At 46.4% G+C, this 14,937-nt stretch overlaps 1 protein-coding gene across 4 annotated transcripts in view; it reads right to left on the bottom strand.

Annotated features, from left to right (window-relative positions):
* Positions 1–14,584, bottom strand: part of LOC148026139 (potassium channel KAT3-like) — a 120,841-nt gene extending 106,257 nt beyond the window's left edge. For 2 of the 4 annotated variants that reach the window (XM_087693418.1, XM_087693419.1), the window contains exon 1: positions 13,293–13,430. Coding sequence is in view for 2 of the 4 variants with exons in the window: in XM_087693415.1 (XP_087549541.1) it covers positions 13,293–13,508; positions 13,630–13,811 (398 nt within the window). In the remaining 2 variants the exon portion in view is untranslated. Of the gene's footprint in view, positions 1–13,292; positions 13,509–13,629; positions 13,820–14,078 lie in introns of those variants that run through there. The other 2 variants (XM_087693415.1, XM_087693416.1) reach the window with 2 other exon arrangements.
* Between the last annotated feature and the right edge of the window lie 353 nt (positions 14,585–14,937).

Here is a 14,937-nt window from a genome sequence, read left to right on the forward strand (position 1 = left end):
TTTCTCTCTCCTCAGTATTTTCTCTCATTCCCCAGCCATTTCACAACCTTGCTTCAAAGATCTCAGCATTTGGACCCTTGGAAGCTGAGGAATTTCAATTTTCTCTAGTGTAATTTAAAGCAAAAATTAGGGTTTAGCGGCTACCTCAAGAAGCATGCTAGACATTGAAGACTCCAAGACCTGAATTATTCAGGGCTAAAGGTGATTTTCAGCTGAAATCAAGGTGGAGGACCAGCCAACCATCAAATTTGGGGCATTTCTACTCTTCTCAAAGTGGGTGAAGGCCAACTGATTACCCAAATCAAGGGCCAACTGGGAGTCCATTGTCCAAAGATTCATCGGTAAATTTGTAATTGCAATTTTGCAATAAATGCTTAGTGTTGTAATTAAGTTGTAATTAGGGAAGTACCACCCATCCATTGAAGGAAGGTTGGTTTCAGGGAGACTAGAGGCACACTATTGATCATCATCGTGGCAGTACCCTAGAGGTATTGCACCATTCATCTCACGCTTCATCCTATGGATTCCATTAACCTCTTGCATTCATCTCTGTGTCAGTGTTATGCTTTGTTATTTCCATGCTTCTATTCATTTGCGCATTCTCACACACTTAAGATGAATTGAATGGATTTTCTACACAAGGTCAATCATGTCTATACATGACTTCTTGCAAATAGTAGCAAACATAGATGGGAGATTATTAGCAACACAGTAGCTGCGAGTGTTTTTGAAAAGTGACATGGAGACAGCTATCAAACAACAAAGGGCACACCCTTAGCACAAATAAGTATAGTCATATGTTGAGAGACCATTTCTTCAGTTATTCACTTTAGATAGGGTTTCACATGGGCAGCCCCAAAAAGGGCTCATGCTCTCATTTTGAGCATTTTTTGATGGGCGCCCACATAGCAGTGCATCACCCTAGACTCGCCAGGGCCTAAATGTGGGCCACCTCTCCCCTCATTTACACACCACCACTCACTCTTCACTACTCTTCTTCTATTCATCAGACATCCTTCCCTTCTCTCTCCAACCTCTCCCCTTTTGCTCACACCTCTTTTGGAGGACATTGCAATTCGAGGATCGTGACTAGTTTACACCATCTTCACTCTCTGTTTTAGGTGCCTTGTTCCACACCATCAAACCTTGCATTTGGAGCTTTCCCTAGCTTGGCATCAACATCCACACATTGGCATCAACTTCCTCTCATTTCATGCGTCAGACATCATTGTGTTTTGCGGTTTGGAGGCCTTTCCCCTACCTAGTGTCATTATCCTCAACTTCGTGTCAACATTCTCCACCTTGGTGTCAACCTCTAGGCACCTAGCGTCAATTTGTGCAGCCCTTAGTATTTGCGTTTGGCAGACAAGTGGCCACATCATTGCGCTTGGTAGTTTCTGGCATCATCTCTACATCTAGCAGCCTCCTTGTCAAGCATCAGTTTATTCAAGCCTCTGGCATCTGAGTTTGCAGTCTTGGCCCTTCCAGGCATTTGTGTTTTGCCGCCTGGCCCACCTCCATCATCAGAGGACTGCGCTTCGGTCTCTCAACAGCTAGTGATCATCTTCTTCATCCTTGACGACATTAGAAAACCACGCTTTGCTCCCTCGACAACTATCCTTCACCTTCCAATGATTACTTCAATAGCCCGCTACACAAAGGACTATGTTTTGCTCCCTTCAATTCCCTACAAATACTACTGTCTGATTTAGACACGATAGTGCAATCTTCTTTAGAGCTTCAACTCCACTCTATTAGCTTTTCTTCACATAACATGATTCAGTGCTTCAACATCTTGTTCTTTTATGTTTTTTTGAGTTTCTCTTCTCTCTTAGTGCTTATTGTACACGTGTTTCTCCCCGCAAACCACACTATCTATCTATTTCATCACAGTGCTTGTCATACACACACTGTGTTCCTCCCCGCAAACCCTATTGTCTCTCTGCTTCGTCAAATATTCTAACATGGTATCAAACCATAGGAGCTCAAAGATCTAAAGATCCTATTCATTGGAGAAGGCAAAGATAGGTTGCAGGTTCAACATCATCTATTGATTTTCCCCTTCATTTTCACTGCATCATCAAGAGACAAAGATACCCTTCTCTTCCTCTCCCTCCCACCCTCCCTTTTACAAGTTGAGACTCCGGTGCTATGACTTCTCTACAAGCAGATGAACCAACCACTATGTGCTCCTATTGCAACATCACCGGATCCCCACCGATGCTTGCTAACATTGACCTTTGCTCCCTATACCATCAACGTATATACGTATACCCCCAAGCACTTGTTGTGCCACCTCTCTCTTCTAGGCCACAAAACTCATTCTACACGAGTTGTTTGATTTTTATGCTCAAGGCAATAAGACACATCCGATGCGTACTAAGTCCTTTTGAGCCAAAGAAGGATCACCTAGTACCTCGACCTCCTTGAGACCACTACAATGCACTATGGAGATTTCTTCTAGTACTTCTAGGGTTCAATGGTTGCCCCCACAACCCCCAACAGCTCTGCAATCCGCTTGACTAAGAGACAGTGATTGTTAGATACCATCTACTGGTCAATCGGTGCCTTCACAAGATAGTGGTTATTTGATACCTTCCATTATTTCGGCTCTACAATCCACTCCACCGAGAGACAGTAACTCTTGCCCACCCTTGGCTGCGCATAAGCCTCACCTTTCCCCACCCTCGACTATCTAGGTTTAAGAGGCCACCTCTAGGAGTTCTTCAATCTCTTTGGTACCCCAAATACCTTCTTTACCAAGACCGGTGGCACTTCCTTCATCCTCACATGATTCAGAGTCCATGATCCATAAGTTTTAGATTCCCTATCTTTCTCGCAAAGGGGGATTCCAGGGGGATGTTCTTTCTTTGTGTAACGTGTCCTCTTAGTATCATCCAGGACACGTCTTAGCAGTCCATCGGAAAGGATGTCTAGAAAGCTCCGCCTGGCACTCCCATGGAATGTTACGGGATTTGCGATCTAGGTTTTTCCGCGTCTGCCACGTAGCGGAAGTATCCTGGCCGTTCCCACTTAGGATCGACGGAATTAGGGTTTTCCTGACTCGTCATTAACTAACAGCAACTAGCGTCGAACCCGAGCGAACTACTTTACGCAGAAACGCCAGGTCCGGAGCGGATTCACGCTACACTTGGTTCAAGGAGAATGGGAAACGAGAGGGATGCAAAGCTCAACCTCTCTGCCATAAGACATAGTCCCATTCCGTTCCCCTAAAACAGCGTAAATCGGGTAAGACATAACTCTAGGTCATTGCTTCCGTTATTCGTTTTCTTTGACGATCATCCTGTTGTTCTTTGAGAAAAGTTCCCGGCTAACCGGGACCACCCAACCGTAGGACGGACCCATGGCCCATCCTCCGCACTTTCCTCGGTTTGTTTTAAGTTATGTAATTATCTAACACATTGATTTGACATATAACAATCAGCTTCTTTAATTAAACCATTAAGCACTGGTTCCTTCACGTAATCTTATCACGTGACATAGAAAAACAATATCAAGCAAGTTCTTTATTAACATTTCATCATTTTATCTTTGAAATACAATGAGTTCCGCCGTAGGCTTGTCCATAATCCGCCCGAAGGCTATCCAGTAATCCGCAGGGATCACTATTCCAAGCTTCCGCCCGTAAACTAGTATGCGGGCCTCGAGATCCAATCCCGAGTCACGTTAGCCTCTTGTGCAGGACCCGGAAGGCGAGGGATTTACGGCCAGAGCCCCCCCTGGCACCCAAGCGTCCTCCTGCTCCAAGTAGAGCTCAACGGAGAGACCTCTCGCGGCGGGTTCGGTCCACGTTCCCGACGCGGTCAACAACCCCCTTGGTTAGGGTTAGGCAGGCAGTCGAGGGTAACTGAAACTGCCTCTCCCTCCAGGCCTTTAAGCTGAAGTATAGGTATTCATTTAATTTGTAATTCATAATTCAAATAGTGCTCTAAAATCTCTGGCAAACACAAACATTTCCAGTAAACAACCGTGTTGTTTGGCAAACTGCTAAGGAATTATTCTTTCCTTTTGAGTGTATCAGCACTCGTTCCCAAGGTGTCTTGTAACTTGGCGAGATCCTTTATAGTCCGGATTAGGGCGTACCTTATTAACCCAACTTGGTCAACCCTAAAGTTCATTAGATACTTTAGTTTCGGGTTTATAACTTTCCTTATTTAGAAGGATATTCACGAATACGTCCTTTTTCAAGATAACTTGCGTAAGGATCTACCATCCTTGTTGAGGTTATTTACCCTTTCGTCTTGTGAACCAGTCACAAGACTACATGACTTCAAACTTGCTGCGCACGTTCTACGTTGAAATAATCCGTTTAGGTTTCTTTAAGCTGACGTATGTCGAACCTAGGGTTTCTTTTTAAGAATCTCAGGGACAACCCTAGTTTTTTATCTTTACGAATTTATTGACCCTACAATAAGGAAAGTAGTCAAGTGCTTAAGGTATGAATGTTTCTTTGGTCTGTCCAAGGCATATTTTTGTGGGCATGGTATTTCTAAGTTTAGATTGGTTTGGTTATCTTTTGGAAGGTAATATTGATCACCTCATCACGGTTTTGTTATCCTTGTGACAATTGATTTTTCAGTCAGTACAATTCAATTTAATCTTTCTTTTTTCCTTGCAGACGAACTCATGCAATTAACAATCATTTCCCTTGCTAAGATGTGCAATTAGCAATGATGACTTCCTGGTAATTTGAGCAACGAAAAGAACCTTTCATGAATTTAATCATTTACAATGATTCGTTGCAAAAAGGAATAGGACTAATGGTGCAAGATACAATTTCTATACCTTCAGGATTTAACTAAAATACACTACCATAGTAAATAGATAATCTTGCTCGTAATTTATAATGCATGATGCTATTCGAAGGAAACTATGTTCTATACGTTATCATTCATTCAAATAAGCTTAACTCCTTCATTATAAATAACTTGGACAAAATATATCCTATTCTTAACAATTTCTCTTTGCATGATTCACTTAAAACCGAATTAAAGCCAAGAAGAAAAACCTGGTTTTGGGGTGAGATATCCACATGGATACTGGGAGATGAACCTCTCGCAGCTACTCCTTGGACTTTCTTAGGCGGCATCGTAGTTCGAATGTGAAGGTAGCTTTTACTCTTTCTTCTGGAATTCCACCGTCTCTTTTTCGAGGCAAGATGTCGTTAAAACGGTTGGTCACGAGAAGGAATGATAGGACCTTTAGATTCTTAGACTCTTCGGAGAGGAAAAGATTTACAAAGCCTAAGGAGTTCCTATAGGGTCTATACTTGGCAAAGACTTTATGGGTGAGTATGGTTTTGCAACCACAAGAACCCTTGGAGAACTTTGGCTTGGGGAAAAAGGTATAGAAGGAAATTATTCTCTTTCCTTGCACCTCCTCTACTTTTTTTTTTCACACTACTCCTTTCTCCTTCACTCCTCCCTACTTCCCTTCCTTATCTTTTACTTCCCTTCCTTATCCTCTACTTCCCTTCCTTATCTTTTATCTTTTCCCCACTCTTTCTCCTTCACTCCACTCCTTTTCTTTATCTTTTCCCTACCCTTCCTCTTTTACTCTTCCTCACGGGACAACATCCGGGGCCCATGATGATGGTTTGGATTTGGGGTCCAGGGGAGGAAAAGAAAGAAGTAATGGGGACTCGGGGGATTTAAAAAAAAGCTTAGGGGGAAGTGAAAAGGTAAAAAAAAGTTATAAGGGGGGTGAAAGGGGGCTTGGGGTTTAAAAACCCGGGAAAGAGGGAAATGGAAATTCAAAGGAAGGGGATATGAGGGGTGAATGGGGGCTTGATTAGCCCCCCCCTTAGGAAGCTTCTACAAAGAAGCTTCCTTATCACGTGGCAGGAGGGGAGGGAAAGATAATCCGGCGGGGGAGAGAAAACTGGAAGTCAGACGGTGGCCCTGTGGAGGGCAGTTGTAGGTGATGGGCGGCAGCGGCGGATAGTGGCGGTAGCATCAGCCGGCGAAACTCGGGCAGGGCAGCGTATATGATCTTCTCCTCCTCCTCCCTTCACAGCATGTCGACGGCGGTAGTATCCGCTTCGTTCCTCCTCCCCTCCGTCCCTTTCAACTACAGCCCTTCCACCTTATATAGGGGAGGGGAGGGAATCCTTCCCCCCCTTACCTGTCTCAGTGTGCATGGAGAGGGCCCTGAGCAAGCTCCAGCGAGGAGCTTGCTGGCCCCCCCCCCCCTTACCACCTAACGGACTGCGACATCACGGCACAGATCACGCGCCGCCATGAAAGGCGAAATTTTTATTTTTTTTTCAATATTTTACACTTTGCCCTCCTCGAGGGCTCCTATGTTCTTTCTTTGCCCTCCGTGAGGGCTCCTACTCCTTCTTTGACTTCAAAGGGGGCCCCTACACCTCCACCTCAAAAGGGTTACCTACTCATCATGAAGTTCTTCACCCACTATTTACTCTTTGGGGATGCCTATCTTCGAGCAGTCATTTCTCTTACTGATACCCAGGATCCACCACTCTTCTTTTGTCATCAGACATCCTTCCCTTCTCTCTCCAACCTCTCCCCTGCTGCTCACACCCCTTTTGGAGGACATTGTAGTTTGAGATTTGTGGTTGCCTTACATTGTATTTACCCTCCACTTTAGGCACCATGTTCCACACCATCAGGCCTTGAATTTGGAGCTTCCTTGAGCTTGGTGCCAACATTGGCAATTGGCGTCAGCTTCCTCTTCCTTTAAGCATCAAACATCATTGCATTTTGCTATTTAGAGATCTTCTCCTTGCCTGGCATCATCATCCTTCACTTGGCATCAGCATTATCCACCTTGGCATCAGCCTCGAGGCACCTCGCGTCAATTTGTGCAGCCCTTGGTATTTGCATTTGGCAAACAAGTGGCCACATCATTGCGTTTGGCAATTTCTAGCATCATCTCCACATTTGGTGATCTCCTCATTAGGCATTAGTTTCTTCAGGCCTCTGATATCTGAGTTTGCAGCCTTGGCCCTTCTAGGCATCTACGTTTTGCAGCCTGGCACACCTCCGGTGTTAGAGGATTGTGTCAAAGTTCAGCGATGCGGAAGCATGGGACCAAGACTGAGAGAGAGAGTGAACACAGAGAGGAGAGAGAGAGAAAGAGACAGTGGAAGATGAAGATCTGCTGTATAAAGTGTGTTGTATACAAAGATATGCAGATATGTACACGGGCACAGTGCGCGGGACTGCGTGTCTCCACCTCGACAATGCAACCTGCTGTTCACCTCGAAGTACGCTGCAGTCTGCACGATCTCCAGCCTATAATCTGCAAACAGAACTGTGGAAAACTGTGCAGAATGTCGGCTATAAATAGCCAGAAAGTATGCACCCAGAAATAGCAGGTCGGCTGCATTAAATGCAGCCGACTGATCAGTACAGGTCGGACTCCGACTGGTCAGTCCGACCAGGCTGCCACGTGGCGTCTGTACGGCCGGCCAGGACCTGATCGCTAACACCCCCTCTCAGAGCCTAGACGGGGCAAAAGCCTGAGGGATTTGGCATCTCTCCGAAGTAGAGCCTGGGGAAGCGCCTTCGTAAACAAATCTGCAAGATTGTCCTCCATCTTGCAGTACTCCACAGCTATGGTCTCATCCAGAAGCTTCTCTCTGATGAAGTGGTACTGGATCTCTATGTGCTTCGTCCGAGCATGGAAAACAGGATTCCGTGCCAAGGCAATGCAACTCTCATTGTCGCATTGCAGCAAAGTAGGACGAGTCTAGGGGCAGCCAAGCTCCTCCAACAATCTCCGAAGCCACACAGCCTCATATGTGGTGGAAGAGCGGCCCGATTCTCCACCTCAGTAGATGAAAGGGCTACCGTGGGCTGCTTCTTGCTACTCCACAAGATAACACCTGCACCCAAGGTAAAACAATAGCCTGTAGTAGACCGCCTGTGGTCCACATCGCCAGCCCAATCCGAGTCGCTCCAACCTGCAAGTACAAGATCTGAACCACCTGTGCCTGCTGGATAATGAATCCCTAAGTCAGATGTCCCCCTCAAATACCGAAGTATCCTCTGGGCAGTCTGCCAATGCACTGTCTGAGGTTCACTCATGAACCCCACCAAGAGACCAACAGCAAAACAAAGATCAACACGAGTGTTGAGGAGCCAAATCAATGATCCAATCAACTGACGGTAGCGGGAAGCATCCGCCAAGGGAGAATCTGAATGTGAAGTGGCCTTCCAGTTCGGATCCATAGGAGTAGAAACGGTCCGACAATCCTCCATCGCAAAAGAAACCAATAGCTCCTATACATGTCTCTGCTGAGAGTTGAAAATCCCCCTCTGAGACTGATAAATCTCATGGCCCAAGAAAAAGTGGAGTAGACCCAAGTCCGTCATCTCGAATGCCTGATGTAAAGCTGCCTTCGTCTCTTTGACCTTCTGTGCATGATCACCTGTGACAATCAAATCGTCAACATACAACACAAAAAGCACACAACCAGCCTCGGAAGTGTGTACATAAGGCTGCGGATCAGCCTTGGAACGCCGATATCCCAATTGTGACTGAAGGGACGAATCAATCTTCTCGTTCCATGCACGCGGAGCTTGCTTGAGGCCATACAAGGCCTTCTTTAACCTGTAGACTTGCCCATCTGAAGATCCAAAGCCAGGAGGCTGCTCTACATAGATCTCCTCCTTCAAATCACCATTGAGGAAGACTGACTTCACATCCAACTGGTAGACAGGCCATCTCCTATGGCCAGCCAAGGCAAGAACAGCTCGAATAGTCGCCATACAAGCAGTGGGGGCAAAAGTGTCATGACAATCAATCCCTGGGCGCTGTGCAAAACCTTTAGCAACAAGGCGAGCCTTGTGCTTGTCTAAAGAACCATCGCTAAGGTACTTGGTCTTGAAGACCCATTTGACGCCAATCACCTTCTTATTCGAGGGGCGAGGCACGAGATACCAAGTGCCATTCCTCTCAATAGCCTCCAACTCGGCTTCCATAGCTTTCTTCCATGGTGCAGATTGTAAAGCCTCCTTCACGGAGGTGGGCTCTCGATCCTGCATAACACGGGTCATCAAACAATAGTTAGAGCAAACAAGCTCCGTAGAATGTGCCTGGTGCCTCCGTGACCACCGCGGACCATCCTGCGGTCCCCACTCCTCAGGGACCCCCTCGATCCCTGAATCACAGAGTGTGTCACGGGCCCAACGAGGAGGAGACCGGACCTCTCCTCGTCGCTCTCCATCAGCTGAAGACTCTGGGATATCCACCGGTGGTAACTCCTCAGGGGTGACCGGTGCAACCGTAGACTCTGTATCGGAAACAGAATCAGAATCAAAAGGCACGGGCTCCAAAGGAACTGTCTCGGGAGCCCAACTCTCCCCTGGATCTCCAAGAACGGGATGCTCCTCATCCGCTGCTATGGCCGGAACCTCCATGAACAGCACATCTCGACTGGTGTACACATCCTGCTTGACGGGATCATACAAACGATAGCCTTGGGACTGAGAGCTGTAGCCAACAAACACCTGTCTTCGGGAAGCTGCTTCAAATTTATCACGATGAGTCTTGGGAATGTGAACATAGGCATCACACCCAAAAACCCGAAAATAAGAAACATTGGGCTTAGTCCCAAAGTAAGCCTCAAAAGGTGTCATCCCATCAACGGCCGAAATGGGGGATCGGTTAAGGATGTGAACTGCAGTAGCCACAGCCTCGGCCTACAAAAACTGAGGTGTCTGTCGGTACTCCATCATGGTGCGCGCCATCTCGATCACACTTCGGTTCTTCCGTTCAAGAATGCCATTTTCTTGAGGAGTGTTGGTGTTCGCAAACTCCTGGTGAATGCCTTTATCTGCACAAAAACGAGCAAACTCATTAGAAACAAATTCACCACCCTTGTCGGATCGCAAGGTCTTCAATTGCCGGCCCGATCGGTTCTCCTCAAAGAGAAGCCAATCCTTGAAGTGGGAGAAAGCCTCCGACTTCAACGCCAAGAAATAGGCCCAAGTCATCCTGCTGTAGTCATCTACGATCAACATGAAGTACGAGCTCCCTTTCAAGGACACGTTGCTCATAGGGCCACAAAGATCCGTAGATACAAGCTCCATCGGGGAAGTAGACCGCCGCGAAGCTTTGTTGGGAATCGCATCCCTATGCTGCTTCCCACGAATGCAGGAGACGCATGGCTGCTGGCTCACCACTATGTCCGGCAACCCTCGAACAAGCTGTCCACGTGACACCCTCCAAAGATAATCATAGTTGAGGTGACCAAACCGAGCATACCATAGCTCTGACTGTGTTTGAGAGGTAAGAAGAAGAGTAGGGAGTACGGTAGAAGACGTCAATTTGTAGATGCCGTTCTCATATCCTGATGAGAGAACCTTCCGTGACCCACGATCAAGGACTCGCACCGAATCACTGTCAAACTCCACCAAAAGTCCAAGTGAACAAATCTTATGAACCGAAAGTAGATGATACCCTAAACCTAGCACATGCAACACCTCTGAGGTATGGGTACCACCACGTCCATCTGGAATAAGCTGCATCTCACCCCGTCCTACAATAGACACCGAAGAGCTATCTCTGATGAGAATCTGCCCACGCGAAGGTCGCAACTAGGCAACACCAACTGATGAAGGAGTCATGTGCCGGGAGGCACCACTGTCAACGATCCACTCTCGAGCCTGGGGAGCTGTCATCGCAGCATCAGAAGCCTTCGGTATAGAGTCCTCAATGACTGCTATATGAAGAAACGCAGCTAATGAGGGTGCAGCCGCCGCTCTAGAATCCTTCGCGTCCTTCTTGTTGGTGTCCTTCTTGTCTTTGTCGGGGCAGTCCTTCTTCCAATGGCCGGTCTTACCACAAATATGGCATGTGGATTCTTTTTCCTTGTCCTTCTTTGACTTATTGTCCTCCTTATTCTTCTTTTGGTCCTTCCCCTTCTTCTGAGAGGCTTGACCTGTCAAGGCTTCCGACTTGGAAGCATGCTGTACCTTCAGTTGTTCCTCTTGGTCCAAGATCATAGGAACCAACTCTTCCCACCGAAGAGTAGACTCACACCCCAAAGTAATAAGGGCGGAGTAAAAAGCACCGAATCGTGGCGGCAACTGGGACAAGAGTGTGATCACCATGTCTTCGGAGGAAATCGGCTTCCCCGCATTTTGAACCTGCATCTGAAGCTGTCTAAGCTTGTTGATGTGCTCCCGCAACGAAGAAGACTTGTTCACGGACAAGGTCCGCATCTGCACCTCCAAAGAAACCCGCTTCATAAGGGTCATCCGGTTATACATCTGATCAAGCTCCAGCCATATCTCCCGAGCCACCGTCAAGTGCTTGATGTGGGCTATCACGGCTGTAGTACAAGACAGAAAAAGAAATGAACGAATCCGGGCATTCAATTTGTCCCAGTGAGACTGTGCCTTGGCCAACTCCGCACGAGCATCGGAAGAGAGTTTGGACTTATCTCTTACTGAGGGCCGGTCGATCTCCTCCTGTACAAGCTCCGCCAAATCGTAAGACTCAAGGATGGCCAACATCATCACGCGCCAGATGCGGTAATTGTCGCCATCGAGCTTTTGATCTACGGGAAGAGCCGGTAAGACAAGCACCTTCCGATCCATGATCGTCTGGAACTCCAAGTCAATCTCTGTAGACATCTTCACTTGTAATGCCTTCACAAACGCAAAAGCAGCCCCCTCTGACTGTGAAAACGCAGCCTACTAGGGCTCTTGCTTCGCGTCCCAAACCTTCTTCACCTGCCGGAGGCGATGAAAAAGTAAAACCTGCACTTGAAAGCTGAAAACTCAGCCTTCCTCCTCTTCAGACAGTAGCAAACAGCAGCAAATTCACCAACTGGACTCCTTTCCAGCGCACCCACGCTCGCTTCAGCCTTGTTCCGATGCGCAGCCCTCCCGCTCGCCCTCGAACGCTGGAAACGTAGCCTTGTGTAGCGATGGAATCTCCTCTTCAGGTAGGTTCTTCACTCAATCAGCCGTTCTTCACTGCTCTGATACCATGTCAGAGTGCAGCGATGCAGAAGCGTGGGACCAAGACTGAGAGAGAGAGTGAATGCAGAGAGGAGAGAGAGAGAAAGAGACAGTGGAAGATGAAGATCTGCTGTATAAAGTGTGCTGTATACAAAGATATGCAGATATGTACACGGGCGCAGTGCGCGGGACTGCGTGTCTCCACCTCGACGATGCAACCTGCTGTTCACCTCGAAGTACGCTGCAGTCTGCACGATCTCCAGCCTGTAATCTGCAAACAGAACTGTGGAAAACTATGCAGAATGTTGGCTATAAATAGCCAGAAAGTATGCGCCCAGAAATAGCAGGTCGGCTGCATTAAATGCAGCCGACTGATCAGTACAGGTCGGACTGCCACGTGGCTGTCCGACTGGTCAGTCCGACCAGGCTGCCACGTGGCGTCTGTACGGCCGGCCAGGACCTGATCGCTAACAGATTGCACTTCGCTCCCTCGACAATTGGTAATCATCTTCTTCATCCTTGATGGCATCAAAGGACTATAGTTCGCTCCCTCGACAATTGTCTTTCACCTTGCAGTGATTACTTCAATAGCCCATTGCCCGAAGGACTGCGTTTCACTCCCTTCACTATGCAAATTCCCTACAAGTGTTGCCACTTGATTCAGAAAGGACAGTGCAGTCCTCCTCAGAGCTTCGGTTCTGCTGTATCAGCTTTTCTTCACATAGCATGATTTAGTGCTTCATCATCTTGTTCTTTTGTGTTTTACTAAGTTTCTCTTCTCTCTCAGTGTTTGCCATACACACTGTGTTTCTTCTTGCAAACCCTGCTATCTCTTTGCTTCGTCGCACATTCTAACACCATAGGCAACTTGGACAGCTATAAAGCAACAAAAAGGATCTATCTCTTCATAGGAGGAATAAAACATAAGCATCATCCTCTAATAGTATAGGCTGTTCATCCCCAACTCTAACCCAACAATGAAAGGGCAAAGTAAAATGTAGTTATGCAGTTCAGATTGGTCTTTCTCTTCCTTTTTTTCGAGAGTATAGTTGAGCTTGTTTATAATATCCTGGTATCCTTTTAGGTAATCTGTTTATAATTTTCTAGTATCCTTTTAGGTAATTTGTAGCTTTTCATCTTCCTTACGGATACTTCATAGCTGCTGAAGGATCTTTCTTTCGGGTGTTCTTACATTTGATTGGACCCCAATGATGTCAGACAAAAAAGAATAGTGTGCATCGACCATGGGCCCACTCACTAGCTTTTAGAATAATCAACCTATGTTACCAAAAGTAGTTTCTGCAATAGACAAACAGTAAGAAAGATAAGCTGCACCTCAAAGCTATCTTGGAAGGTCGATCAACCAAGAGGTATGTATTTTTGTCCAAATAAGCCACGAAGAAAGTGGCAATAATATCCACACCAAAGAATGCATCCACAACATGATCCGTGATAAAGAACTTCCTAGGCAAGTCTTGCATGAACGCGAGCTCAAATGGAGACACCCAGGCTGAGTATACCACCCAAATAATCAAAAAGCTCTGCCACGTCCTGTGTCAAGCGTAAGTTCCTTCAAGTTCGGTAAATGATCCATATGACAAGATTCCTTTCCATAACATTAACTAGAACATGTGCCATGACTCCGACTAGAAAGTGATCAGAAATATGTCACCTGTACTTCGGATCATAAGGTGAAATTATGTTCTTTCTAAGACGAAGATGACTGCTGCTTCGAGCCCCCAAGGCAGGTATATGTCCACTAGAAAAGCTGTGACGGCTTGCATCCAGGGAATGCTCAGCATCCTGGTTCACACCGCTTTTGCCCCATAAGGTCCTTAAGCAAATGTCAGCCATGGCAATTCCTGCGTAGTTTTCAACTCACTCGATTAAACATGTGTCAGCCGAGGAGCATCACTCATTCCTGCAAAAGCTTGATTTCTTAACAAATCTAAGAAGCAACCACATTGAAATGCTTCTCTCTCTCGTTATATTCATGATGGCTTTCTCAGGCAACAAGTCCACGAGAAACAGCATTTTGACAGCAAAAGTCTTCCTAAGAAAGCTCTACGTTTGCAATATAAAACGTCGAAAACAAAATAACTGCAATGGCTTGATACATACCGATACAGAGAAAGACAGGTGTTTCTAAAGTAAGTATTCTTCGTCAAAGGAGTTCCTCCTCCATATAATCAATCTGATCAATACTTCGCATTATGGTGATATGGCTGTTCAAGATCAAAGCCTTCTTCTTCGTCACAATACTTCGCATTATGGTGATATGTACTCTGTTGAAGATCAAAGCCTTCTGCTTCGTCGCAGGAGTTCCTCCTTCATATAACTAATCTAAACAATTCTTCACATCATGGTGAGATGTCTGTTGAAATCAGAGAAAAGGCTTTGATGATCTCAAAGCAGAGATGCTAGAATTGGTATTCCCTTTTAAGGAGAAGCAAGGATAGAAGTATTGGACAACCGTGAGCCGATCACTGTTACTAGTTAGCTGCTAGCGTCAACCACGTTACAGTCCGATTCGTGTAGAGAGAGAGAGAGAGAGAGAGAGAGAGAGACGAGTCTCCTACTCCAGCACGACTGCAATCGTTTCTGAATGTAGCTTTGCTTGACGAAGCTGAATTGCCAGGTGACAGAAGTCAGCGACGTTAAAGGCTAATTTTGAGCAATAAAACAAGAACGTAAAATGCCAAGCTTCTATATTCTCTCTCCTCTCTTGACTTTCTCGAATCTCTCCGACGTAAAAGCTACTACTCTTATTTCTGCTGAGCCATAAACACCTCCCCCCACCCCCCCCGGGCCCCTCGAAAATGCATGTCTCTTCACGTGTGAATACAATTAGTTTATTCGTTGCAAGATGCAGTTGATGACTCTGAATGAGTCCTCGTGATCAACGTCATCTTCTCTATCAAAAGACTCGACGAGTTAGTGTATACTATTGCCAGAATTTTTCTTTCGTAATGCGTTTACA

This window comes from Lygodium microphyllum, chromosome 14 (genome assembly GCF_053477565.2).
Source record: "Lygodium microphyllum isolate KBCC chromosome 14, Lygodium_microphyllum_v1.1.10, whole genome shotgun sequence".
NCBI lineage: Eukaryota > Viridiplantae > Streptophyta > Polypodiopsida > Schizaeales > Lygodiaceae > Lygodium > Lygodium microphyllum.